General features: G+C 45.5%; 1 protein-coding gene across 3 annotated transcripts in view; it reads left to right on the top strand.

The window, feature by feature from the left end:
• Window positions 1-1,468: 1,468 nt before the first annotated feature.
• DCAF4 (DDB1 and CUL4 associated factor 4) overlaps window positions 1,469-26,775 on the top strand; it is a 31,670-nt gene continuing 6,363 nt past the window's right edge. For 2 of the 3 annotated variants that reach the window (XM_079914739.1, XM_079914737.1), the window contains exons 1-11: window positions 1,469-1,649; window positions 12,302-12,398; window positions 14,520-14,620; window positions 15,019-15,176; window positions 15,855-15,937; window positions 17,112-17,214; window positions 19,048-19,191; window positions 20,081-20,130; window positions 24,787-24,866; window positions 25,951-26,049; window positions 26,172-26,269. In XM_079914739.1, coding sequence (XP_079770865.1) covers window positions 12,310-12,398; window positions 14,520-14,620; window positions 15,019-15,176; window positions 15,855-15,937; window positions 17,112-17,214; window positions 19,048-19,191; window positions 20,081-20,130; window positions 24,787-24,866; window positions 25,951-26,049; window positions 26,172-26,269 — 1,005 coding nt within the window. In that variant the 5' untranslated portion in view covers window positions 1,469-1,649; window positions 12,302-12,309. The remainder of the gene's footprint in view (window positions 1,650-12,301; window positions 12,399-14,519; window positions 14,621-15,018; window positions 15,177-15,854; window positions 15,938-17,111; window positions 17,215-19,047; window positions 19,192-20,080; window positions 20,131-24,786; window positions 24,867-25,950; window positions 26,050-26,171; window positions 26,270-26,775) is intronic. The other variant, XM_079914738.1, reaches the window with a different exon arrangement.

The following is a 26,775-nucleotide window of genomic DNA, read 5'->3' as shown; positions in this document are numbered from 1 at the left end:
TCACAGGGCCCTGGGTTAACAGGGCACATGGTGCGCCAGGCCTGCTCGTGGCAACAACCAAGCCTGGCCCATTTGAACCCAGCTCTCCTCACAGAACTGTGACTTCTGCATAGAGAACAGACCTGTGGTTGCCAAGGGGAAGGTGGGTGAGGGAGGGAATGGAGTGGGAGGTTGGGGTTAGCAGAGTATAAATAGAATGGATAAACAACAAGGTCCTACTGCATAGCACAGGGCACTATAGACAATATCCCATAATAAAGAATAATGGAAAAGGACAGGAAAAAGAATATATATATATATGTATAACTGAATCACTTTGCTGTATACCAGAAACTAATACCTTGTAAATGAACTATACTTCAACAAAAATAAAAATAAACCAGATCTAGATTTAAAAAAAAAAAAGCAAACTGTCACTTCTGGTCAAGAGCCCTTCACAGGCTTACATTTTTCTTTTAGATCTGACAGCTGTCAACTGATACCTAGAACAGGCACAGCACAAAGAGACCATTCTGGAAGTATTAGTGGTATGAACAAAACTTTGCACTGGCGAAAACATCAGAACGTTAGATCAACTTCCTTGTTTCAACAGAAGAAATCAAGGCACAGAGGCTTCCCTGGTGGCGCAGTGGTTGAGAATCTGCCTGCCAATGCAGGGTACACGGGTTCGAGCCCTGCTCTGGGAAGATCCCACATGCCGCGGAGCAACTAGGCCCATGAGCTACAACTACTGAGCCTGCGCGTCTGGAGCTTGTGCTCCGCCAACAAGAGAGGCCGCGACAGTAACAGGCCCGCGCACCGCGATGAAGAGTGGCCCCCGCTCGCCGCAACTAGGGAAAGACCCAACACAGCCAAAAATAAATAAATAAATAAATAATTTTTAAAAAAAATCAAGGCACAGAAAGGGAAGAGACTCGCCCTAGGTCACACAGCAAGAAGGAACCAGAACTAGATCTAGAACTAACGCCTCCTGACTGAAGTTCAGAGCATGCTCCTCTGCACCTTGGAGCCACGCAGATCTAGGGTGGGCAGCCTCAGCTACCAGAGGTCACAACCAAACACGTCACCACCAGTTCAACACGCGTTGCTCTTTCCTCACACTCATCTCAGAGCCTCCTTCGACCTTTCCACAACACAATCTTTCCTCGTCTCTAAGTAACAGTTTTAAAGGTAGGGATCTTCAGCGGCGAGAGGGCTTCCCTGTCAACCGGGTTGGACACAGAAAATACCCGGTGCTGGGTGGGGTTCCCACCGCTAGAGAAGAGGTAGCCTCGGAGCTCCCGGGGTCCGAACTCAGCCTCCGGCCCCGCCCCGGCCCTGCCCTCAAGCGCGCCCGGCCCCGCCCCAAACGCGCAAAGCCCAATCAAGCCTGCAGCCGACTCGCTGCATCGTCACCAGGCCTGGGCGGAGCCGAGCTCCCAATCCCTTCCCCCTCCCTAAGATCCGCCCCATTGGCGTAGACAGTCAGAAAACGCGTCCACTGAGAAGGAAGGGGTGGCCGCCATGGCCCTATCCGCTGAGACAACGCGAGAACGGACACAACTAACTGGCAGATTCTAGACCTCGGTGTTTCCGCGTCCTTCTACGCTTCGCTCCCACTCTTGCCGATCCTGCGCCCGAGGGAGAGCCGGAAAGGCCCCTCTGATCAAGTAAGTCTACGCTGACTGAAGTACTGTTGGCGTTGGTCCAGGGGCGGCTGCTGCTACCCCGACAGAGCTCGGGGTGGGATGGGGGTCGGGGGAAGGCCCGAGAAAGGGGCGGGGAGGAGCCGAGCACGTGGAACGCCGGCACGACCCTGGCGTGGGTGGCTGGTTGGGCCGGCGAGCTCCGGCTGTGAGGGAGGAATCGGTGGGCGGGTGGAGCTCGCGCGTCTTGTCGGATCTGCCGCCGTAAAGACGGGGGGAGGGGGACCCCGAGTGTCACCGCTCCGTGTCCGCCCTGAAGGAGCGTTTTTCTAAATCCTGATGTGAAGTTGCCACCCAACACCTGCCAGTGGCTGGACTGCGGGCCCTTGGTGGCGGCTTACCTGAAAGTTGAGGTTGAGGTTGATTTTTTCAAACAGGTCAGCATAACAGCTAACGCAAGCGCCTCGTGAGTGCTTAGGCACTGCCACCTGCTTTACAGGCATTAACTAAGCTTTCCATACACCAGCCCAGTGAGGTAGGTGGTAGTGTAATACCTCCGTCAGACGCAGAAGAGCCCTAGTGAGGTTGTTGCTTACCCGAGGTAACTCGCGAACTAGTAAAGTGACGGAGCCGTGGGATGAACCCAAGCTTCCCGAGGTAACCTCCACACCGAGTTACGGTAGCGACAAAGCCACGCCTTCCACTCTAGCGCTCGCCGTGTCCAGGAAGCCTCGTCGTCTCCCCAGTTATCCTTAGAAACCATGACACCCCGTCCCCCTGGACGGGCGTGGTGTGGTCCACAGACCTTGGCAGACGCAGAAACAGCCCAAAGGAAAGAAGACTGAGGCCACTGCTTCCTGGAGGAGACAAAAGTCCAGAGCCCCACACTCCAGTTTTAAATAACGGTGGAGATTGTAGTTGAGGTGGTGTCCTGGGGCCGGACCAGCAGGGGTGGAATGCCGTTTCCCCCACGCAGTGTGTCTTTCTGGGCACCATGCTTGGACCTCTAAGCTTCCGTTTCCTCATTTGTGAGGTAGAGTTTTAAATAAACGCCTACACAGGGTGGCCACGGCAAGCCCCCTGTGGAGGCCATTTTGCGTAGGGCTTTTCAAACCAGTGGCGTTAGCGTTTTCCACGCTGCAGTCCAGTATCCTCTGTAATCCCCATGAACCTGTCGCTGGATATTTAGGATGTGCCTCACTCATAAATGGTATAGTACTGCTGTAGTAGAAAATCTTTTTTTGTTTGCGGGATATAATTCACATACCATAAAATTCTCCGTGTAACAGTGTACGTACGGTTTGGCAGGTTTTGTAGAATATTCGCAAGGTCGTGCGACCATCTTATTCCAGAACATTTTCATCACCCCAAAAATAAGCACTGTGGCCCCGGCGCGGCCTAGGCCGAGGCATTGTTAGGCTCCAGGCCCGGGGCCACGGGCCACGTGCCCGGCAGGATGTTGAGGCGGCTGCTCGGGTGCGAGCAGTGGAGCCTCCGCTCCGTGCTGAATTTCGGCTGTGGGCCGCAGCCGAGACCGGGCCCACCTCTCACAGGGGCCGGGAGGGAGGCTGCCCGCCACCCCACAAGCCTGAGGCCCCCAGGCCGGGCCTTTTCTGGGTGGCACCGTCAGAACTTGGCGGCCAGGCCCAGAAGGGCGTCTTGTGGGAGGGGAAGGAAGCGGTACCCGGAAACTGGGCCTCTCAAACCGGAAGCAGTTTGGAGAGCTGTGCCAAGTCTTCGGCGCGCCTGCGCAGAAAACTGCCCGGCTGGGAGGCAGAGCCGACTCTCCTGCGAGAGGGTCTCCGCAGAGACCCCAGATTTGAACAAGGGCCGGAAAAACCGCTGGGGAGTGTGCCGAACTTAAGGATTATCGGTGTGCCACCACAGTTGAGACTTGCGGCCGAAGGAACCATAGTAGAAATTAAACGGGATGACCTCACAGCGACATCAACATCAAGGAATGAAGAAGCTAAGCAGCTACGTGAAGTAGAAAGGACGAGTCAGCACACCCATCCGCTGGACCTGTTATTTCATGGCGAACCCACTTACAGAGAGCTACCCTGGATGCTGTGCAAACAACGCTCATCTGGAGGAAACTGCTGGCAGTTTTGAAAAGCAGAAAGTAAAGGATATAAAGACTGTATTTTCAGAATTTATCACTACTGAAATGCTATTTCAGAGCAAAGCTTCAGAGGTATACACTGGTGCCTACCAAAATATACAAAAGATTGATGAGATTTGAGGTTTTCAGAAGCTCTAGGTATTCACCCGATTATCCATCTCACTTGTATATTGTAAGAGCAAATTCAGAGTTGCCTTTTCAGAGATTTTTTTAGCTAAGTGTCTGCAACAGGACAGGTGTCCACTTGTGGACTAAGAGGGGATCAGCAAGAAGAAGATGAATAAGACATTACAGAAGAAGAAAATTAATTTTCCTCAGTACATGTCTCATTTCCATTTTTATCTTAATATGACTCAGAATTCAGGATTGCTGAATTATAAAACTTTATTCTGGCTTGCTATGCTAAACATCAAAATGGAATGCTACTGAAAATAGGGGAGAAAAATGGAAGGATATGTATGCTGATCCAAAATGAAGGTTTTAAAAAATATTACACAGCCAGTCATTTCAACTTCCTACCTAGTGATATATGATCTTTTTGTATAACCTCCACACTTTTTTTTTTTAAGATTATGGGTTTCAAAGTATTTCATATTAATGTACTGTACCTGCTTGGGAGTCCTATAGTAAAGTAGATATCAAAAACCAAAAGATCTACCAATTCCATTTAGCTTCTTTTAGACTGACTCTGCAAAAGGATCCTATCTAGTCATTTTGATTAAATATAAATTCTATCCCATGAAGCTTTAAATAAAAAGACAAGTTTTCTTGAAAAAACTTTTACTGAAACATGAAGTTTCATCATTTGATCTGTAAATTTACCTTTAACAAGTGTATAATCAAACAGAATAAAGGAAATATGACACCAATATATCCATGTTTTACAAATGAACAAAGCATAAATTTTAGTTTAGAGTCACATTCAACTTGATTCTGGCTTTAAAACAAAACTGCTGTCATACTGATAGAGTACAGACTTGTGGTTGCCAGGGGGAGGGGCGGGGGGAGGTTGGGGTTAGCAGGTGTAAGCTGTCATATATAGAATGGATGGATAAACAACAAGATCCTACTGTATAGCACGGAGAAGTATATTCAATATCCTATGATAAACCATAATTGAAAAGGATATTTAAAAAAGAATATATATGTATAACTGAATCATTTTGCTGTATGGCAGAAATTAACACGTTATAAATCAACTATACTTCAATTTAAAAAAATTTTTTTAAACTGTTGTCATACTAAAGTACTATAAATGGTACTACAGCCTTTGGAAAGCTAGTAATTTGGTGGAATGTTTTCTAGAAAAACATAAACTAGAACACATGGAACACCATAAATCATTCAAAATTCTATAAAAATTTTTCTAAGCTGCCACCTAGATAATAAAAAGATATAACAGTTATTCTTGGAAACATAAAACAATTTAATCAGAGTCTTTATCAACTCATGTGGGGTAACTGGGAAAAGCAATTATTCATAACAGAAAAGTAGACTTTCGAGAAGCTATAAAAAAAGGACCTGAACCTTTATACTCCCTGTTCTGTAACCCCTCTTCCTTCAGCACCTGGAAAACCATTTCTCTCTTTCTCCCTCTCTGGATTTGCCTATTCTGGAGATTTCATATACATCAAATAAATAATACAGTGTGTGGCCTTTTGTGTCCCACTTCTTTTATTTAGCATAGTGTTTTCAAGGTTCATCCACATTGTAGCATGCCTCAGTACCACATTCTTTTTATGGCTGAATAACATTCTGTTGTATGGATGTGCTGTATTTTGTTTATTGAGTCATCAGTTAATGGAAATTTGGATTGTTTACACTTTGGGGCAATTATGAATAATGCTGCTATGAATATTACTGTCCAGATTTTTATATGGCCATATGTTTTCATTTCTGCTGGATTTTGCTAGGTCATATGGTAACTCTATGTCGAACCTTTTGAGGAACTGCCAAACTGTTTTCCAAAGTGACTGCAGCGTTTGCATTCCCACCAGCAGTGTATGAGAGTTCCAATTTCTCCACATTCTCACCAATACTTGTTATTTGTGTTAGTTTTTTTTTTATTATAACAATCCTGGTAGGTATAAAGTGGTATCTTATTGTGGTTTTTATTTTCATCTACCTATTTACTAGTGATGAGCATCTTTTCGTGTTCTAAGTGGCCATTTGTATATCTTTGAAGAAACGTCTTCAGATTTTTTTCCTTATTTTTTAATTGAGTTATTTTTTTCTTGTTGAGTTTATATATTCTGGATACCAGATCCTTATCAAATGTACGATTTAAAAATATTTTCTCCTATTCTGTGGGTTGTCCTTTCACTTTCTTTTTTTTTTTTGAAGTGAATGGTGTTGCTTCTTTTTTTAATTTATTTTATTTTTGGCTGCATTGGGTCTTTGTGGCTGCGCACGGGCTTTTCTCTAGTTGTGGCGAGCGGGGCCTACTCTTCGTTGCAGTGCACAGGCTTCTTGTTGCTGTGGCTTCTCTTGTTGCACAGCACGGGCTCTAGGTGTGCGGGCTCAGTAGTTGTGCCTCGCGGGCTTAGTTGCTCCATGGCATGTGGGATCTTCCCGGACCAGGGCTCAAACCCATGTCCCCTGCATTGGCAGGTGGATTCTTAACCACTGCGCCACTGGGGAAGCCCCCTTTTCACTTTCTTGATAGTGTGTTTGCACAAAAGTTTTTACTTTTGATGAAGTCTACTTAATCTATTTTTTCTTGTGCTTTGGGTGTCATATTTAAGAAACCATTGCTTATTGAAAGTTCATAATGATTTATACCTTTGTTTTCTTATAAAAGTCTTACAGTTTTAGAGCTTGAATCCATGCGTTAATTTTCATATATGATGTGAAGTAGGGATCGGATTCATTCTTTTGCAGGTGAGTGTCCAGGTGTCCGAGCAGTTGAAAAGATTATTTTTTTCCCCACTGAATGGTCTTGGTCAAAAATCAATTGGCATAGGTATGTCGGTTTATTTCTGGACTCTCAGTTCTACTCCATTGATCTATGTTGCTATCCTTGTGCCAGTACCAGTGTCTTGATTACTGTAGCATTGAAATTAGAAAGTGTGAGTCCTCCAACTTTGCTTTTTTTCCAAGATTGTTTTCACTCTTCTGTGTCCCTTGCATTTCCATATGAATTTCAGGATCAGCTTGTCGATTTCTCCAAAGATGGCGGTTGGAATTTTGATAGTGGTTGTGTTAAATCTGTACATCAATTTGTAGACCAAGTTAAGTCTTCCAATCCATGACATGGATGTCTTCCCATTTATGTAGGTCCTCTGTAATTTCTTTCAACAATGTCTTATACTTTCAGTGTACAAGTTATGCACTTATTTGTTAAGTTCATTCCTAAATACTTTATTCTTTTTGATGCTAATGTAATGTCATGCTATTGTATGGTTTTGTATTAATTTCATTTTTAGATTATTCATTGCTAGTGTATAGATGTACAATTGATTTTTTTATACATTATTTATTTATTTATCTTTGGCTTCGTTTGCAGTGTGCGGGCTTCTCATTGCGGTGGCTTCTCATTGTGGAGCACAGGCTCTAGACTCACGGGCTTCAGTAGCTGTGCCACTCAAGGCTCAGTAGTTGTGGCTTGCGGGCCCTAGAGCGCAGGCTCAGTAGTTGTGGCGCCTGGGCTTAGCTGCTGCGCAGCATGTGGGATCTTCCCAGATCAGGGCTCGAACCTGTGTCCCCTGCGTTGTTAGGCGGGTTCTTAATCACTGCACCACCAGGGAAGCCCTGATTTTTATATATTAATCTTGTATCCTGCAACCTTGCTTAAATCATTTATTAGCTCCAGTAGTTTTTGTGGGTGTGTGTGGATTCTTTAGGATTTTCTGTATGTATAATCATGTCATCTGCCAATAGAAATAGTTTTACTTCTTCCTTTCCTGTTTGCATGCCTTTTATTTCTTTTTCTTGCCTAATTGCCCCTGGCTAGAACTTCCAGTACAATGTTGAATGGAAATGCTAAGAACAGACATCCTTGTCTTGTTCCTAACCTTAGGAGAAAAGCTTGCAGTCTTTCACTATTATGATGTTAGCTGTGGGGTAGATGCCCTTTATCAAGTTGTGTAAGTTACTTCTGTGCCTAGTTTTTGTCATGACAGGGTATTGGATTTTGTCTGGTGTTTTTTCTGCATCTCTTGAGAAAATCACGTGGAGGTTTTTCCCCTCATTTATTCTGTTAATATGGTGTATGGCATTGATTGGTTTTCATATGTTGAACTTGGGGTAAATCCTACTTGGTCATGGTGTATTAGCCTTTTTATATGCATCTAGATTTGGTTTGCTAGGATTTGGTTGAGGATCTGTGGCTGTGTCCATAAGGTAGGTTGATCTATAGTTTTCTTGTCTTGTGATACCTCTGTCTGGTTTTGGCAACAGAGGACTACTAGCTTTAGAAAGTGAGTTGGAAAATTGTAGTAAATATCTTGCATATAATTCTTACAACCTTTTGGATTATTTTCTTCATATCTATTCCCAGAAGAAGGCATGTACATTTAAATTACTTGATAATTATTGCTCAGTCATTTTCCAAAAAGTTAAATCATGTTTGTTTATTTGTTTGAGATTAACATTGTCTTTCTAGAATAATGGTCTCTTAGAAATTATTATTCTTTATCCTTCAAGTACTTGAAAGCTTGTGTAAAAGGCAAAGCCAAGCTCAGCCTACCATAACACATTTAATGTCTGTGCCTGGCAGAGTGGCTCCAGAGGAGCTGGGATTCAACATTTCACCCAGAAAATTATAATTGAGCGCTTCCTGTCTCGAGCAGGGTTTCCTAACCTCAGCACTATCTGGGGCTGGATAATTTGCTGTAAGGTGCTGTCCTGTATTGTAGGATGGTTAGCAGCATCCCCAGCTTCTACCCACTAAATGCCATAGCAGCCCACCCTTCCCTGCCGCCAAGTTGTGGCAAACAAAAATGTCCCTGGACATTGCCAGATGTCCCCTGGTGGGTGAAATTGCCCTTGGTTGAGAAACACCAATCTAAAAACTGATTGTGCTGACTTCATATTACTGTCCAATAAAATTGTCTCAATTTTGAATTTTAATCTTTGCTATATATATATATTTGGCTTTGGAGCCACATTTGTCTCACTCTGTTACCATGTGCTGGTGACTTTCAAATCTGTATCTTTAGCCTCATTTTCCCTCTGAATTCCCAGACCCCTATTTACAAACATCTTGAGATTGGTTTGTTCAAAATCAGACTTACTGTCTTCATTCCCCAAACAGCTCCTCCTCCTTGTCTCTCAGGTCAGAACACTACCAGTTATTCATTTATCAGGTTTCAGCTGCTCTCTCTCCACCTCTCCCATGAAACTCACCTCCTAAATCTTTATAACTTCAGGGTTCTCTATCCCAAGTATCACTTCCATGTTGGTGGGGTCAGGTAACCTGAGTTGCTACAGCAGTCCTTAACTTCCAACTTATTCCCTCCACCGCTGCCTTTCTAAAATGCAGGTTTAGTCATGTTACTCAGCGAACTTACCAAGCACCCAGAGACCTCAGCATCTGACCCTGCCTGCCTCTCTAGCCTAATCTCCCAGCCCCTGTACTTTAGGCTGTGGCCATACCAAACTGCTTGCAGGCCCCTCACTCTGCCAACCTTGCCTGACAGACTGGGTTCAAACTCACTCTCCCCTCTGGCTCTTCCATTCAGAGCCATCACTCCCTTCTCTCCCACTGCAGTGCCTGCACCTGTGCTTGTGTGAGGTGGTGGTTTAGAAATATTGTCTTTGGCCAAAACCAGCACTTACCATTTATTTCATTATTTACCATGTCCTTCTGATAGTGCAGTGCTCTACTGAGGACAGTGGTGCAAGTGGGCCAATGGCCCTGCCTCCTAATGGGTGATCTGACGCCTTTGACTCGCCGTTACCTATGCTTTTCCACTATTCATGCATCATTTCATAACTAAAGCAAACTGGAATCATGTACAGAATGTGCAATCTGAATAAGTTTTCTTTTTTTGTAGAGTTGGTTGGTAATAATGATAATCTTATGTCAGTATGGCTTATTTTTCTTACCAGTTTTCTTATCACCATCCATACATACGTATTTCCCTTCCTGTGCATAGTGCCTTTAACTTGTAACGTAACTAATTAATAAATACAACTTTATTCTTTGTCTGAGGCTTAAGATAATTGATCCAAAGGGAAACCTATGCATGTGGTATTCAGGAGCCATTAAAGTGGTTGCTGAGGAAAATGAATAAAATTATTATATTTTTGGTTGGGGATGGGGCAGTGGTAGAATTTCAGAGAAAGGAAATACAGATAGGTGAAAGAGCATACTAGGAACTAGGGAGAGATCATCAACTCGCTATGGAACATGGCCTGTGAAAGTAGACAGGAGGCAGCCTTTTTATAAGAACTTGATGCTAGGTTAGAGATGAAACGGTGTTTGCAGGTGAGATTGTATTAAGTATAAAATGAAGAGGATCTGGGACAGAACGTTGTTAAACACAGAGTGGGTGACCCAAGAGAGGCTAGAGAAGGATGAACTTGACAAGTACGAGGAGAACCAAGAGAAAGATATTCCAGAAACCTAGGGAAGGTGAAGCTTTGTGGTGTCATGTGTTGTAGGAATAAGGGCTAAAAAGAGACCACTAACTTTGGCAAGTAGGTGATCATTAACCTCAGCAAGAGCGTTTTAGCAGAACGGTGAGGATGGAGGAGACCTGACTACAGTGAGTTGAAGAATGATTGGAAAATAAAGAAGTGGAGTGTGTACATATAGACCATGCTTCCAGAACATTTGTGTTCCTTTTGGGTTGGAAGTGGAGCACATACAAATGAAAAACCTGAGCGTGTTTATATGCTGAGATAAGGAGAGGGGGAGATTGATTAAACATATATGAACACAGATGTCTGCAGAGTTTGAGAAGGAAATGAGATCAACAGCCAGGAGGGATGGGTTTGCCTGGAAAAGGCACAGGGACACCTGTTTCTCCAAGACAAAAAGGAAGATGATAAGAATTAGTAAAGGCAGGCCTTTGTGGAGGGGATGAAAAAGAAGTTGGGGGTATTCGTACTGGTAACATCTCTCTTCTGGGTGAGGTAGGGAGCTATGCTGTCTACTAAGTGTGACTAGGAGGAAGTGGGAAGGGATTTTAGGAGAGTGATAACACCCTGGATTGTTGGGAGTGAATCAGACTAGGAATAAATAAAACTAGGTCAATTTAGAATGTCCCAGAAGAGGATGAAAGTGAGGCATTTGTGATGACTCCAAGTCGGCATGGCTGTATTGATGAGCTTTAGTAGTGCTTATTCATTCTGGCACAGGACTAGAGAGTGGCTGGTTAAACTAATCCAGGTTGTGGAGTCTGCTTCCCACTGACTCTGAAGCAGGCAAATCAAGGACTTCGTTACAGAATTCATGAAATGTTTGGTTAAGTACTATACTCATTAAATATCTCTTCCTTTGTATCGAATAGCCCCAACTCACAGTCATAGGCTGACACAGAAGTCGTTGGGTAAATACTGAATTCTGGAATGTAGGTCCAGACTTCTGGTGCTCTGTTTGATGCTAACAGGCGCTTCCTACTCAAAAGTAGAAGTTGGAAAATAAAAGCAAATAGATTTTCTAATCTATTCTTTGGTTGCATTCAGCCCTAGAAATTTTTTTCTAATTTTGTTAACGGCATTTGAATATACTTTTAATGTGTATTCGGTAAGATGTCACAGTGTCTCCACTGAGTGGGGAAAGGATCACCAGGTGTTGGGAAAGCATGAAACTCGCAGCAGCTGGTCTGTGTACTACAGTTCAGTCTCTTTAAGAATTCCTAATGTGATTCCCAGTGTTAAAACAACTGATGATTTGATGATTAAGTGATAAATTCAGGCCATGCAAGATAAGACTTGAAAAAGCCACTCAAAATAGTTATGGCAACATCAGTGTCTTTAAGACATCATTCCTTATTTCAACAAATGCATGTGCACATCCTTCCCTTTAACAGCTAGTGTACTTCAGGAAACTAAAACACTCTCTAAAGCACATTGAGAAGTCACATGCCACTGGCCCCATTTAATTTGTTCACAATTTTTCCTGCTTGATACTGAAACCGAGGAAGAGATAGTGTTCACGATTAACTATTCTCTATGAACAGGGATGTGGGTGGATCGAAAGAAAAATTATTATATGCTCTGGAGTTAATCTGGTAAGGAAAAGAAGACTAGCTTAGGAGGGTTCTCATGCCAGGCTCAGACTGTTGTTGGAAAGTAATTGTGAGAGTCTGTCAACACGTCACACAGTGACCTGGGGAATGGAGGTTGGCAGGTTGTCGGGCCAGGCATCAGCTGTGAGGTAAGAGGACTGCAGCCAGAGAGATGGCTACAGACGCGTTGGGTTTTATTTGTGTGTCCACCTGGTGGCAGTCCTACAGGTAAGGCTTGGTGGCGGCTTTAATGATAACCCAGGTTGGGCCATCCTTTTGCCTAGTTCTGAGCATGAAGGAACTATCAAGAAGCAAACAGAAGAGAAAGGTGTGCACACATGCATTTGTATGTAATTTTCTTTCTTTTTCTCTTTTAGCAGCTGAAATGCATAAAAGCAGGGGGCAGAGTAGAAGACATGGGAGAAGGAGCCACCGACACAACCCTTGGTTCAGACAGCATGGTTCTAATGAGAGGCAAGTGCTGTTGCCCAGTGTCTTACTAACGTTGACAGCACCCTCACACGCACATGACTCCCTGGGGGTCTCAGAAAAATGCAGGCTCTGAGGTCGGGCCGACTAGAGTCTGTGCTTCTCACATGCTCCCAAGGGGATGTCTGCTGGGGGCCAGCCTGCCTGCCACACTTTGAGTAGTGAGGAGGTGGCCACACTTGTCTTTCTTTTCATTGTGACCATGACTTCTGGCTGGAGCCTTAGCCACAGGCTTAGAAGTAAACATTATCTGATACAACTGGGGAGCTCTTTCTCCATTTTTTAGTCTTTCTTCTTTTTTTTCAGCCTATGAAAGTAGCTTTCTGGAAACCTAATTTCGTTAATTCAGCCTAAATCCTAAGTAAGGCTATATAATATATAATACGATAGAGAATTTAATAAACACAAAAAGGTATAAAGAATAATACAATGAATATTAGGTACCTACCACCCAGCTTGAAAAATAAAACAGTGTATACTTAGGTGAAATCCCCATAATAAATATTTTCCACACTCTACTTATCTAATCTCAGAACATGATTCACCCCACCCCACCCCAGGAGAGGATACCTCTTCACAGTTCAGGGCTGCTGACGTGACTTCTGGCCATAGGAAGTCTTTGCACAGCCCTCTCCTCACCAAAGGAGACCCGTATGCTAATTTCAAAAGTCTTTCACACTCCACATCTCCTTTTAAAATGGACAGATTTCTAGCTATAGGGTCAGAAGATGTCAAATGCCAGTATGCTTCTCTAGAACAGATTAACTCAAACAGAAAAAAAAAAGCATCAGAATGTTGTGGAAGAAACAAGGGCTTTGGAATTAGGAAGTCTGGGTTTGATGCTCTACGTTTTCCTGTGTGAAATTGGTCCAGCTATTTAATCACCCTGAGTCACTCTTCGTGTACCATACTTCTCTTGTGAGGTTCGTAATAATGTATGTAAAGGCCCATCAGGCTGCTTGTCTCTGAGTAGGCCCTGTGTATATGGTGGACCTCATTTGGTGCAGAATAATAGGGACTCTGAACCAAAGTCCCCAACATGACCCATACTGTAGAAAGATCAGGACAGGTACTCAATGTTTGTATGTTTTATGAGGAGAACCATGGATACTCTTTGGGCCCCAGGCCTTCCCTCAAGAGCGCGTCGCGCAGCAAACTGTGACCTGCACAGTGAGAGAGTCTTGATTCAGCTTGGCAGAGTCACGTGGAAGCCGGCTGGACAGCCACCTTCCGGGCTCCCTGTGGAAAGAATGGGGCAGCGGTCCTTGGGCTAGAGATGTAGACCTTTGTTATAACCCTTAATCCTTCCTCCGCTTGCTGCTGATCACACGTGAGCTTCCTCAGGAAGCTCTGGGCCGTAAAAAGGGAGAATAAATAATTTTCTCTAAAACTGTGCATAGTTAGTATTTATAGACAAAAGAGAGAGTTCTTTGATTCCTTTAACCTAGTTTTGCAGTTTTTATTCCTTTTGGTGTTATAGGGGGCAGGGGAAGTTCTTAATTTTAAAGTGGATTTTACCAGAATTCTAAAATTAGGTCTTTTGTTCTTTCATTATATCCTTCAGCCTATAATTGCCACAGAAGCTGCTTGTAGCTTTGCAAAATGAGTATTTAAACCATGGCTCTATCCCGGTATTGCTGAGCAAATCACCTCTGTGCCCTGAACCCCAGTTTCTCCATCTGCATGGTTGAGTAACCAAGTAAAATTTAAACTTTTGTACTGCTGAATCCAATAAAAAATGAAATTCACCTGGCCTTGTAACTGCTGTTGAGCTGACAAATGAGTCCAGCTGGTAAAATTCTTATTGGCCAAGATTTCTGTTCTCATTTTCATCTGGAAAATTCCAAAAGACCTCACAAAATGCTCAAATGAGGAGATACAAAAGAGGAACTACTGTGACCTGCATCCTCGTAAGGATGAGAAACCAAAAACCGTGCCCTAACTTTGGTGTATTTGCAGTAGGTAAACTGCTTCCAAGAAAAAGAGGGGTCAGTGCTCCCCAAGTAATCGAGGGTTGGGGTGAAGGCTGTGGAACTGCAGGACCCCAGAGTCAAAGAATGACTGGGACTCATTGGCTGCAAGTTAACCCTGACTGTGTGTCAACAGGAATAATACAAGGGTACAGCAAAGCCCACAGGGTTCCAGCCACAGCGATGATGAGGCCCCGTCGACCTCCTCGAGCACAGCGGGCAGCTCTTCTGTGCCAGGTAAGGCAGCCTGCTGGACAGGGCTCCTCCGGCCCTGCCTGTGGGGAAAGAGGAAACCTAGTTGTGCCTCGTCATCTAGTTATGTCTGTTCTGGCTGCCCTTCTCCTCAGCCCTGTGTGTCTTCACTTGTGTGTGGGTACACTCCATGTGTGTCATCAGCCCATTCCTGGCTTGGAGGAAATTCTGGGAGCAAATTGAAACAAGAACCGTGATCCCGAGGCAGACAGCTCCCCACAGGACTGAACTGGGCCCGGGATGGTGACTGGCAGCGCTAGCCCACCTCCTGCCCCTCAGGAAAGACCAGCAGCTGTGAGGGGTGGTAGGCAGGCCCCTGGGCTTCTCGCTGGGTGACTCGGTTCACGGTGTTTTAAGTTGGATTTTATTTCTTTTGACTAAAGATCTACCAGGTTATTACTTTGACCCTGAAAAGAAACGCTACTTCCGCTTGCTCCCTGGACATAACAACTGCAACCCCCTCACGAAGGAGAGCATCCGGCAGAAGGAAATGGAGAGCAAAAGGCTGCAGCTGCTAGAGGAAGAGGACAAGCAGGGAAAGGTAGGCTCCACAGCCCCAGGAGCTGCCCTGTCCCCTCCACTCCTGCCAGCATCCACCCACTGCCACAAGGAGATGCCAATTAAACGCCCCTGTAACCCTCAGCGTAGCGCACTTTAGGAGGGTGGCGTCGAATTTTCCCTGACAGGAACCTGATGAAGAGAATAAGAACAGGCAAGAAATCTCCTCCCACCACCACCTCCCTTTTCTTATTTGCTGGGTTTCATCAGGAATTCTTACATTCTGTCCTTCCCCAGGAGACTGTTGGGTAGCAGCCCAATACAGCCTCTGTAACTGTGTATTTTAAATAGAAAACCAGAGTGTGTGGTTTGGATACGAGGGTTTCTGGTACCCCTTCTGGAGATGAGATGCCAGGACATTTCCGTGATCATGGGGACAATGGAATGGAAAGTCTGGGCCCCACAGTAACCGTAGGTCGAATGGAAAGGGTGTTACAGACCTGAGTGTCCAGTGCCATTCCTGCACTCACTAGCTCAATGGCCTCATCTCCTCAGGTATAAATTGATGGGGGACTTGGAGAGGTGCTGAGCAGACTTCCCATCTCACACATGCTTCCTTGTGTTAGGCTTTTCCTCTTTCCAAGGAGAGGAGACTAGAATCCTAAAAACATAATTCATTATACAATAACATAAAACTTCACTGAATCTTTCTCTCTTTTAGAAAACAGCCAGGTTGGGATTTAATGCATCTTCCTTACTACAAAAAAGCAAGCTGGGTTTTCTCAACGTCACCAGTTACTGCCGGTAAGAGAACGCCTCTTTGTTATGTTTTCTTCATGAATGTTCTTTTCCTATTTCTTATTTCCATGATCCAAGAATTGTCAGGATAGAGCACGTAGCTGCTCCGTGAGGAGTGTTCACAGTTGAGGAGCTTCAGCTCGACAGCCTGCTTCTGCTGCTGAAATCAGCCCTGAGAGAATCATCCTTCCTTTAGAGCCAGGGAGAGAGGAGAGGGGATCTAGGCAGAGAAATTGGGCAGAAATTTCTCAAGATGACTCCTCTTTGTTACTTGTAAATCATTTCTAGTTAAGTAGAAGGTCCTTTAACTTCATCCCGTCAGCCTTCTGCCTCTTTTTCTCCTTCTAATGAGTTGTCACCAAAAAGGGAACGTTAAATGGATGTGTACTAAACTTCAAATACTGGTGATGTCTGATACAGTTCTAACTAAAGCCCTGTGAGATAGGTTGACACTTTCCCCAGGTTCCAGAAGAAGAGACTGAGACTCAGAGTGGAATGATTTGCTCAGGGTAAAGCTAGAAAGCGGGGGGATCTGTCTGACTCCCCAGCCTGAGCTCCTAACCCCTGCATTCTGCTGCCTCCCACTCTACCTGGGCCAGTGAAGAAACAACATGGGTGTGGGTGGTCTACCCAGGGAGGCCCCCTCAGGGAAGGCCAGCCCTGCAGGCAGTGTCAGCCAGGGCAGGTAGGGGTGTGCTTGTCCTGTGTTTCTCTCCTTCTGAGAGGGAAAAGAGTTAAAGGTCTAGTTAGGAAGATCTGTTCTTCACCCTAAAACATGCTCGGTCTTTGGTGGAGAGGAAAAGGGGTAACCGGATGGGCAGCTGCATGCCTGGCTCTTCATGAACTGTGTGCCCTTCAGCAGGTGGTTTCATTTCTCAGGCACATTCTCTTCATCTCAAGAGAACGAGTTGCACTAGATGATCCAATACAAGTCCTTCTAGTTCTGACTTTCTTTGACACTGTGAATGAGCCACCCATTTCTTTGCTTTAGTTTCCCTAAGAGTTCTAAAATTGAGATTCTTTGGGGCCTTGCTCAGCTCCATTGCTGAGATTTAATATGGAGAGAGCTGACAAGAGAAGGTGGTCTTCAGGGTGTGGGACAGAGCAGAACCCCTGCATCTTCATGGATATCTAGGTATGATGTCCATACCTCCCCTGCTCCCCTCTTTCTCCTCTGCAGTTTAGCCCATGAGCTGCGAGTGAGCTGCATGCAGAGGAAAAAGGTCCAAATTCAGAGCTCGGATCCCTCCGCTTTGGCAAGTGACCGATTTAACCTGATACTGGTGAGTGGGAGGGAGCCATCTGTAGGTTCCAGAGACATAGTTGCCATCCCCTGGACAATTCGTGGCTTTGCATTCATTTTCATCAAGCCTGGCTGTGTAGAAGCCACTAGCCATGAAAGCAGGTTTTATGGTTTTAACAAGCACCTACCAGCTACCCATTGGCAGATGCCAAGCTGGCAAGACAGGATGTGCTGTGACCATTGTCACCCCCACTACAGCTCTGTCATTTGACATTAGAGCCGGGGTCCACACACGCTGACAGAGAAGCATCACAAAGTAACTTTCCCATGGGTATGTTGTGTACACAGTTGAAAAGTTACGTGGAGGACCAGGGGCTTCTGATCCATTCCATACTGGACAGGATTTGGTGGCCAAACCTGAAGCACCAGTGTCCTTGAGTAGCAACAGCGTATTAGTTTCTTGCTTTCTGTCCCTGACCTCAGTAACAGGGGCCTGCAGGCCATGTCTCTGGGCCTGCACATCCAGCACACCTCCACTGCATCATTTGCGGGGAGCAGAAAATGATCTCTCTGCTTCTGGTTTAGACCCGGACTGGAAGCCAGGGGGCAGAGAAATGTTGGCAGAGGACCAGAGGGTCCACTGCAAACAGAAGTAGCCAGACCTCTCAGCTGGACTGGCAACTCCTGGAGGCCTTCCTGGAGGCTGAGGGACAGCCAAGGAGAGTGAGAGAAGGACACAAAATAGAGAGCCTCAGCCTGGTGGTCTACTGACAGGACGCAATTTACCCTTGAGGTCCTGCCCCAGGACCTCTACAACAGATCCCTTCACGTAAGGAGTGTCAGGGGCCAGGACTCATGTTTTCTCCTGTGTTTGGGGAACAGTTTGACCTGAATCAAGTAGAATACTTTCTTGTGGTGGGTTCCCCTCAGGAGCCCCTTCCCTGGGGTTCTTCAGTAAACCGGGTGGGGACAGTGGAGATCACTGCACCTGCTGCTTAGCGTGGCCTGAGCACCTGTTCTTCATACTTTGTGTGCTGGTGTTTGGAAGACCCTCCCCATGATCCAGAGTTACGATGACTGGATGGCTGGTGTGACCCAGAGGGGTGGGAAGGGCAGTTTGTCACCCAGGGATCAGAGTTTTCAGATCTGACTCTAGTCACTGGTAATGATTCTTCAGGAATATAAGTATTCTTGCCAAGTAAACTTGCAAAGTGAGTGTGTTTTCACCAGCACCCAAACCCATGTGTATTTGTGTATGTTATATTTATAAATATATTTTAAAAAACACATAAACATATAAAGGTTTTGCTGTGAAATAATTATTAACCACATTTTTTAAATGAAAACAGAAAATCTTAAAAATAACCCACATCCCAGTGCCATCTTTCCTATTGTAATTTTTTTCCCCCATGCGATACCTTTCTTTTTACTAGGTGATGATCACAATGCTTATGTAATAGGAATACAATTTTGCTTTCTTCTTTTATCCCTTGGCAGTTATAATTAGCATTTTCCACATTTCTGTGTGGCTTTCATGATGGCCACATGCTCTGTCACCATGTGGCTCATCTAAACTCCTCTGGGTGGACATTAGGACTCTCCCAAACCCAGTTCTGAGAGGGATCACTGTGCAGACTGGCCGTGCCCCCTCACTGCCTTTTTTGCTCCTGAACTGTGAGACCAGATGCCTGTCAGCTTTGCCCAGTGATGGCTACACCAAGAAGGGGCAAGTCAGGTCATTCCGCACTTGCTCATGGGCGAGAACCCTCACCTGGTGAAAACACACAAGAGCGTGGGAGCTAGGTAGACGGTCTTTCGGCAGACCGCGTGGCTCAGCCTGGGAGGCCACCCACAGTCCGCCTCCCTTCTCCAGGCGGATACCAACAGTGACCGGCTCTTCACCGTGAACGATGTCAAAGTCGGGGGCTCCAAGTATGGCATCATCAACCTGCGTGGCCTGAAGACCCCCATGCTCAGGGTGCACATGCATGAAAACCTCTACTTCACCAACCGGAAGGTACGCTGCGCTTCCCTTTAGCCATGGCAGCCTGCTCTGCCATTGGATCCAGGGCACTGCAGTAATTGGCCAAATTCAGAGTAGAGGAGAGAGCTTTGTGAAGAAGGCAGGGCTCAGTTACCTCATTTTCTCAAGGGAAAAAATGGAGTTTTAGATACTGAGAACTCATAGGGGAAGAAAAGGGCCTCATTAGTTTCTCGTCTTGGAAGAGAAATGAATTTACATGGGGGAGGACTTGAAGCAGTGTTGCTTTAATTAAACTGTTGCAGGGACTTCCCTCCAGGGGGGTTAAGTTGATCCAAAGGAGCCGATGCTAAAGCACAGAGTTCCTGGGAGGTGGGCCACAGAGGGCTGGGTGGAGGGTCCTCCCAATGTATCAGAACATTATGTCAACCTTCCAGTCAGTCGTAGCCAGCACTGAAATTTATGTAAATGTAAGGAGCCTGCTATCTAGGGGGCAACCTTTAACATGGCAGTGGGTGATGGCTGCATCTGTAAGAAGCTGTGATTTTCTGTTCTGTTGAGACATGAGCCACAAGACGGACACAGGTTGAAAATGGTTTCTGGGTGAAGTGAGATCCGTTGCAGAGAATTCATCCCTGGCCTATACCAGAGGGTATACCAGATGGCTCATTGTGATGCCCATGCTGTGCTGATGATGAAGGACTGTGGCCTGGGGGTTACTTCTTTCCTTTCCCCTCAAGGTTCTGCACGGTGGGGCAGGGAGCTTCCTTGTTCTCAGAATGCTCGTTCCAGTCCCTATTCAAGGAGTGAGACCTGAAGAAAGCAGTCAGTCACATTACTGTTCTATAAGAAAGTATTTGTCTGTTTCTCTCCATAAGTTGGCATCAAACCAATCTTTCCATCTGGCTGTGTGTTTCCTCACCAGGTGAACGCTGTGAGCTGGGCCTCGCTGAATCACCTGGATTCCCACATTCTGTATCTTTTGGCAGGTGAAGAGGTTTGGTGGGCCGGCCATGCCCTGATGTAGACCAGGGCATCTGGGGGGTTTGTGAGATGGTGTTTTAGTGTCCAGAGGTCTAGGCCATTCTGCACGAATGTCTCACCTTGTAGGAAAGAGCAATGCACCCACTAGAAAACAAGGATTCCCATGGAGCACAGAGAAGTAGCTGAGGTCCTGGAATGACGTCAGTGTTACCAGGTGCCAGACACTGTTCTGGAACTTGAGAGTTGGTGCTTTAGCAGAGGAACAAAGCAGAAAGGAACAGTAAAGCCTTAAAAAGGAACCCCAAATCCTCCTGAGGCAGAGGAGGAGGAGCCTCCCAAGGCAGGGAGGCTGAGGGCACACACCAGAGAAGAGTGTTCCTTTGACATCGGACTGGGGCTGTGGGCTCTGGGCCTAGGTTCCCTGCCCAGAGATGGCCTTCTTTAGAGCACTCTTCATTCTAGTCTCTTCCTTCCCTACCCAGAGAGCCATCTGGGCTTTGTAGGAGCACGCAGTACAGTGTCAGGGTAGCTGGGATCCCTGGGGTTTTTTTTTTTTTTAACTTTATTTTTATTAGGATATGATCTGGCAGCATCCCTTTATTTATTTATTTATTGCGGTACGCGGGCCTCTCACTGTTGTGGCCTCTCCCATTGCGGAGCACAGGCTCCGGATGCGCAGGCTCAGTGGCCATGGCTCACGGGCCCAGCCGCTCCGCGGCATGTGGGATCTTCCCGGACTGGGGCATGAACCCGTGTCCCCTGCATCAGCAGGCAGACTCTCAACATCTGCGCCACCAGGGAAGCCCCCTGGGGTCTCTTGATGATGCAGAGGACAGCTGTCCATCGTGTCCTTCATGGAATGATACTGTTTGACCCAAAGCCAAAGCCACATGTTAATGAGTCTTGTTGTGGTTCATTTCCATAATAAATGAGTTCGCTCACATAAATGAAACTATGTGACCACTTGTCATACCTAACGCCAGCTTCAGAGTTGTCATAAGGTTAACTAGTTAACATCTGTGAATACACTTAGCACAGTGCTTGGCCATGTCATGGGTCCTCAACAAATGATGCCTGAATTGGAATCTGTTGGTTTGGGGGTTTTTTTTTGTTTCGGGGGAGGGTTGTTTGTTTGTTATTTTATTTATTTGGCTGCCCTGGGTCTTAGTTGCGGCACGTGGGATCCTTTTTTTCTTTCTTTCTTTCTTTTTTAAGTTGTGGCATGGGGCTCTTAGTTGCCGCATGCGGGATCTAGTTCCCTGACCAGGGATCAAACCCAGGTCTCCTGCATTGAGAGCATGGAATCTTAACCAGTGGACCACCAGGGAAGTCCCTCAAAGGGTTTTAAAGCCTAAAGCACATTAGAGATCTGATTATAACTTTTATGTAAGACAAACACAAAACTGTGTGTTCTGTAAATTGAAAGTTTTCTGTGGCTTTCATTTGGTGGGGTTTGTGGGGTGACGGGACCACCTGTTACTGTCTTGATCTTACCAGAGGGCAGAAGAGATAAAGCCTTAAAAGAGAGAAAACAAGAACCTCGCTCTCATTTCTGATCTTCAGACAATATGGCATTTATCCATGCTTCTCTTTGTGAGGATAAAAATCCATATATAGGGGCTTCCCTGGTGGCGCAGTGGTTGAGAGTCCGCCTGCCGATGCAGGGGACACAGGTTCGTGTCCCAGTCCGGGAAGATCCCACATGCCGCGGAGCGGCTGTGCCCGTGAGCCATGGCTGCTGAGCCTGCGCATCCGGAGCCGTGCTCCGCAACGGGAGAGGCCACAACAGTGAGAGGCCCACGTACCACAAAAAAAAAGAAAAAAAATCCATATATAGGCATACCTCAGAGATAGACAGATACAGATATAGATATACGAGTTACGTTTACACTATATTGTAGTCTGTTAAGTGTGCAGTAGCATCATGTTTGAAAAACAATGTACATACCTTAACTTAAAAATATTTTGTTGCTAAAAAATACTAATCATCTGAGCCTTCAACAAGTCATAATCTTTTTGCAATAGTAACATCAAAGATCACTGATCACAGATCACCATTAACAAAATAGTAATGAAAAAGTTTGAAATATTGTGAGAATTACCAAAATGTGACACAAAATGAGCAAATGCCACTGGGAAAATAGCACCAGTGGACTTGTTCAACACCAGGTTGCCACAAATCTTCAATTTGAAGAAAAAAAACAACAACAACACTATCTGTGAAGGGCCACAAAGGAAAGCACAGTAAAAGGAACGAGTGTGGTCTATTGTGGTTTGATCAGCGGCTTGCCCTCTGGTGGTCATTTCAGGTAATCTTCAGGCTTTTGTGCACCTGATGCTTCTGCTGAAGGTCTTAAACTTTCTTCCTTTACAAAAATGACACATGGTTCAGACCTGCACTCTGCGCTTTTCCCCAAAGAGTGGTGGGAGGTTAGACTGAACTTTTTCTACACTTAGCAGGTTCTTCATTGACCTGTGGCCTTTTAAAGGATTAGCTCTATGATACTGGCCCTGTAAGTGTGATACAAAGATTGAGTGTAACCTGGGTTTCAGCCATAGTAACATGGGTAAGTGCACATGGGTAAGGACTTTCTCCCACATCCTTGCCCTACAAACGTAGAAGGAAAAGAGATTTATCTCAGAGCTGCCCAGATACAGTGTTCTCATTTATAGTTTCAGCAGCCTCTATACTAGAGATATTTAACATGGGGCTTACCACCCAAGGCAACACGATACCCACACATCACACATTCAGATGGTCAAGATCGTTGCCTGATTGCTTGGCAAAGGTGTACCTTTTTCAGTGAGGTGTGTGTGTTGATTCCACCAGCATCTATTGGGCATCTAGAATCCCTGTGCAGGGTGCTGGAGCTGGGCACCTCAGCAGGTGGTCAGTCTTTGCAGTGATGTCAGTGGGGAATTGTAGGGTGCAGGGATTGGGGTGGCCTTCCTGGTGGTGGTTCCCACATGGGAAGGAGGGCATGGAGCTCCCATTAGAAGAGTGAGAAGAAAGCTTGGCACATTTGGCAGCAGTAAGTGGTTTGGTATCGGTGACATCTCTGGCTAGGTAGTACCTTGCAAAACCAAATCCTTGGGGCTGTGGGATGCCCCTGGAGGACTGTAGTCATGGATTCATTTCTCATATAGCAGTGAAGGTGGTAGGCTGGTGAGGGTGAGACCTCGGATGGAAGGCTGTTGCAAGACTAAAGATGGTGGTGGAGAGGGTGTGAACTGATGAGCAGGAATGGAGGAGAGACACGAGTTTAAGAGGCTTAGGACCTAGACCAGGGAATCTTGGTGATAGGAGAAGGTCCAAGGATGGAACGCCAGGAGAGTGGTTGTGGAGGCCAAGAAGGAGTGTATAGGTAGAAACCGTGCTGCATGGCCCGGGGTAGGCCTGGAAATCCTTCATCACATTTAGTATTAGGAGCTCACTGGAGATCTTGGGGAGAACATTTCACTGGAAAGGTGAGGGTCTGACCTGGATTTTAGTGGGTTGAAGAGTAAAAGAAAGGCGAGGAAGTGGGGATAAACACAGCTCCTCTTGAAGCTCTGAAGGGAAAGGGAAAGGAAGCAAATCAATCAGAAGACAGTCCGATAGAAAAGCAGGCAAAGGATATAAAGAGGCAGTTCACAGTAAGGGAAACGCAAATAGCTATAATCAGATGTAGTTCAGAGAAATGCAAGTTAAAAGGAGATATTTTATGCCCATTCAGATAAACACGATTTTTAAGGTCTGATAGTGCCAAGTTTTGGCCTAGGTGGAGAATGGGGGGAAATGCTGGTATAAGTAAATGATACAGTTGGAGATGCGTGTACTTTACAACCCCCCAGTTCCACTCTAGGTATAGCAGTGTTTTCAAACTGTGAGTCATGACCTATCCTATAAACTGTGGCCCAGGAAATCAACTTATTGAGCAGCTTTTTTTTTTAATGAAATAGGTTAGAAAATATCAGTTTCATATTTAGTAAGTGTAAATATTTTATGAAACTTTTGTTTCAAATGTTTGTGTGTATATAGCACACTGTGGTGAAAAATGAAATTCTTAACCACAGATGTAAGAAACTGTCTTAGAGAAGCCTCCCATACATGGGAGTGGGAGACAGGAGGATAGGAAGAGAGGCTCATTTCAGCAGCAGAGGGGGAAAAAAAAGCGAAAACCATCTCAGTGCTTATCAGCAGGAGACTGGATAAATAAATTGTGGTCTGTTCATACAAAGGAATGCTCTGCGGTGAAAACAGATGAACTGGAGTTACAAATATGAATACAGTTGCATCTAGGAGACAATGCAGGTTGCGCTGTTGTAGGAGATTCTGTGTGATGCCATTTACATGCGTTTTAAAATCAAACACATAAATGTGTTCTTTATATTGTTGATGGACAAATGTGTAGTGGAAATATTAAGGCCTAGAACTCAGACCAGTTTTAGAATAGCGATTCTCTCTGGGTGGAGGAAAGTTAAAAGGGGGCCTTTAACTGTATCTGTGACATTTTCTTCCTTTTAAAAAATCTGAAACTAAATATGGAAAATGTAAACATGTTAAATGTGGATGATGGGTATTATTATACCTTTTTCGAAGGGTACTGATGCCCCTTCTCCTCCCAGAGGAGACTTGTACTTGGCTGTCCTTAACGGCTTTTCCAGGCTGTGCCTCATGGGAATTGCAGAGACTCCAGGCTGTGCCACCCTGCTCCCAGCGTCATTGTTTGTCAGTAGTCATCCAGGTACAAGGGGTCCTTTTCCTTTGTATAAGGAGGTGCTAAGGGACATCTTTGTCCTTTTCCTCCCAGGAGCTGCAGCCAACAGCAGCATAAGCTCCATGGTGATGGCTTGGACGGGAGGGGTGGGAACCATGGGCTGGTGAGCCCAAGTCGGAGCTCGCAGGGTGGGGACAGTCTGCAGAGCACCTGGGAGGATTTCTTAAACCTGACCCAGGATTTGTACTAGAAGCATGTGCATCTTCACTTATCCCCTCCTTTTGGGTCATTTCAGCAGCCGGAACAGTTAAAAGTGTGTGTAACCAGTACAGGAGATGAAAATATTTATTGGGGCTGCCTATATAGATCGCCCAGAGAGCATCTGTTAAGCTCCTACTGTATGGCAGGTTCTGTCAGGGATACTTACATTCTGTCTGGCTGAAGGCAGTCCAACTGCCTGGCAGCGTTCTGGATATTAAGTTTTCAGTCTTTCAGAGAATTAGGATCAATTAGACAAGGATCAGGCCTCTAAGAGTGCAGGCTTCAGGCAGACCTGACATGAATCCCAGCTGTGCCCCTTACCACTTTGAACAGATCGCTTAAGCTCTCTAAAGTAAATACCTGCCCCCTCAGGTTACATGGAGGATTAAATGATTTAACGCGCACTTACCCTGGTGCCTGGCATTTCATCATACAGCAAGCTTATGAGGTGGGAGTATATATTATCACCATTTTACAGATGAGGAGACTGAGGTAAAAAGAAGTTCGGAATTTCCCTTACAAAACCAAAAGATGGTGTGAGAAGTCAGGATAGTGGTTCCCTTTAGGGAGGAGTGAAGAGGGTAGTAATTGGGAGGGGACAGGAAGGGTACCAGGGTACTAGAATGTTCTATTTCTTAAGCTGGGTAGTGGTTACATAGCTATACTTCACATAGTATACGTTAGAGTGTATACTATGATTTGTACCCTTAATGTATGTTTTATCAATTTAAAGAAATTATTTTTGAAAAAAGTTTGAGACCACATAGCTGGAATTGAAACCCTCCTATCTGACACCATACTGCCTCCCTGATAGCTGTTAGTCTTTCTAACACTACTACTGTCCCCTCAGCAGGAGACCGGCCTGGCATGCTCTGCAGTTTCCGGATCCCCGGGGCCTGGTCCTGTGCGTGGTCCCTGAACATCCAGGCAAATAACTGCTTTAGTACAGGTGAGCTACGGCTGCCTCCCCAGGTGCCCAGGGTAAAGGATTTCACAGACCCTAAACCCCTGTCCACAGTCCCTCTCCCCACACCTCGAGTGACACTGTCCGCCCATCTCCGTCTCTGTCAGGCTTGTCTCGGCGAGTCCTGGTGACCAGCGTGGTGACGGGACACCGGCAGTCATTTGGGACCAGCAGTGACGTCTTGGCCCAGCAGTTTGCTGTTATGGTTGGTTGGATTGGGAAGGGCCTGATAGAAAGTTTCCCAAGAGTGGACATTTTGCTGGATTGGAATGGGATTCCCCTGTGTGGAGTCTAGTCCTCCTCCCTCTTTTACAGGGAGAAGGAGGGCACCAGAAGTGATTAACAGGTTACTTGGTGAATAAGTCAGCGCTGAATGAAATTTGGCTGATCCGGAAGGGCGTGGCTCAGCTGCCTTTAAACAACTTATGAATTGTTAGCAATTCTTGAGTACTTGGATTAGCCAGCAGGACAGTAAAACTTTTTAATGTATAAATTAAGTATGTCCCAATTCATAACACTTTTATCTGCAGCTGTCAAGTTACACATTTTATAAATTTAAAAATCAAAATTCTAGTCATTACTACGTTTCAAAGACTTGACCTGCAGAAAATGCCACCTTTCGGGCTTCCGTGGTGGCGCAGTGGTTGAGAGTCTGCCTGCTGATGCGGGGGACGCGGGTTCGTGTCCCGGTCTGGGAGGATCCCACATGCA

Source organism: Stenella coeruleoalba (genome assembly GCF_951394435.1).
Source record: "Stenella coeruleoalba genome assembly, chromosome: 2".
Classification (NCBI taxonomy): Eukaryota; Metazoa; Chordata; class Mammalia; order Artiodactyla; family Delphinidae; genus Stenella; species Stenella coeruleoalba.
The sequence above is the reverse complement of the archived record's forward strand: the minus strand, read 5'-3'. Positions and strand labels throughout refer to the sequence as shown.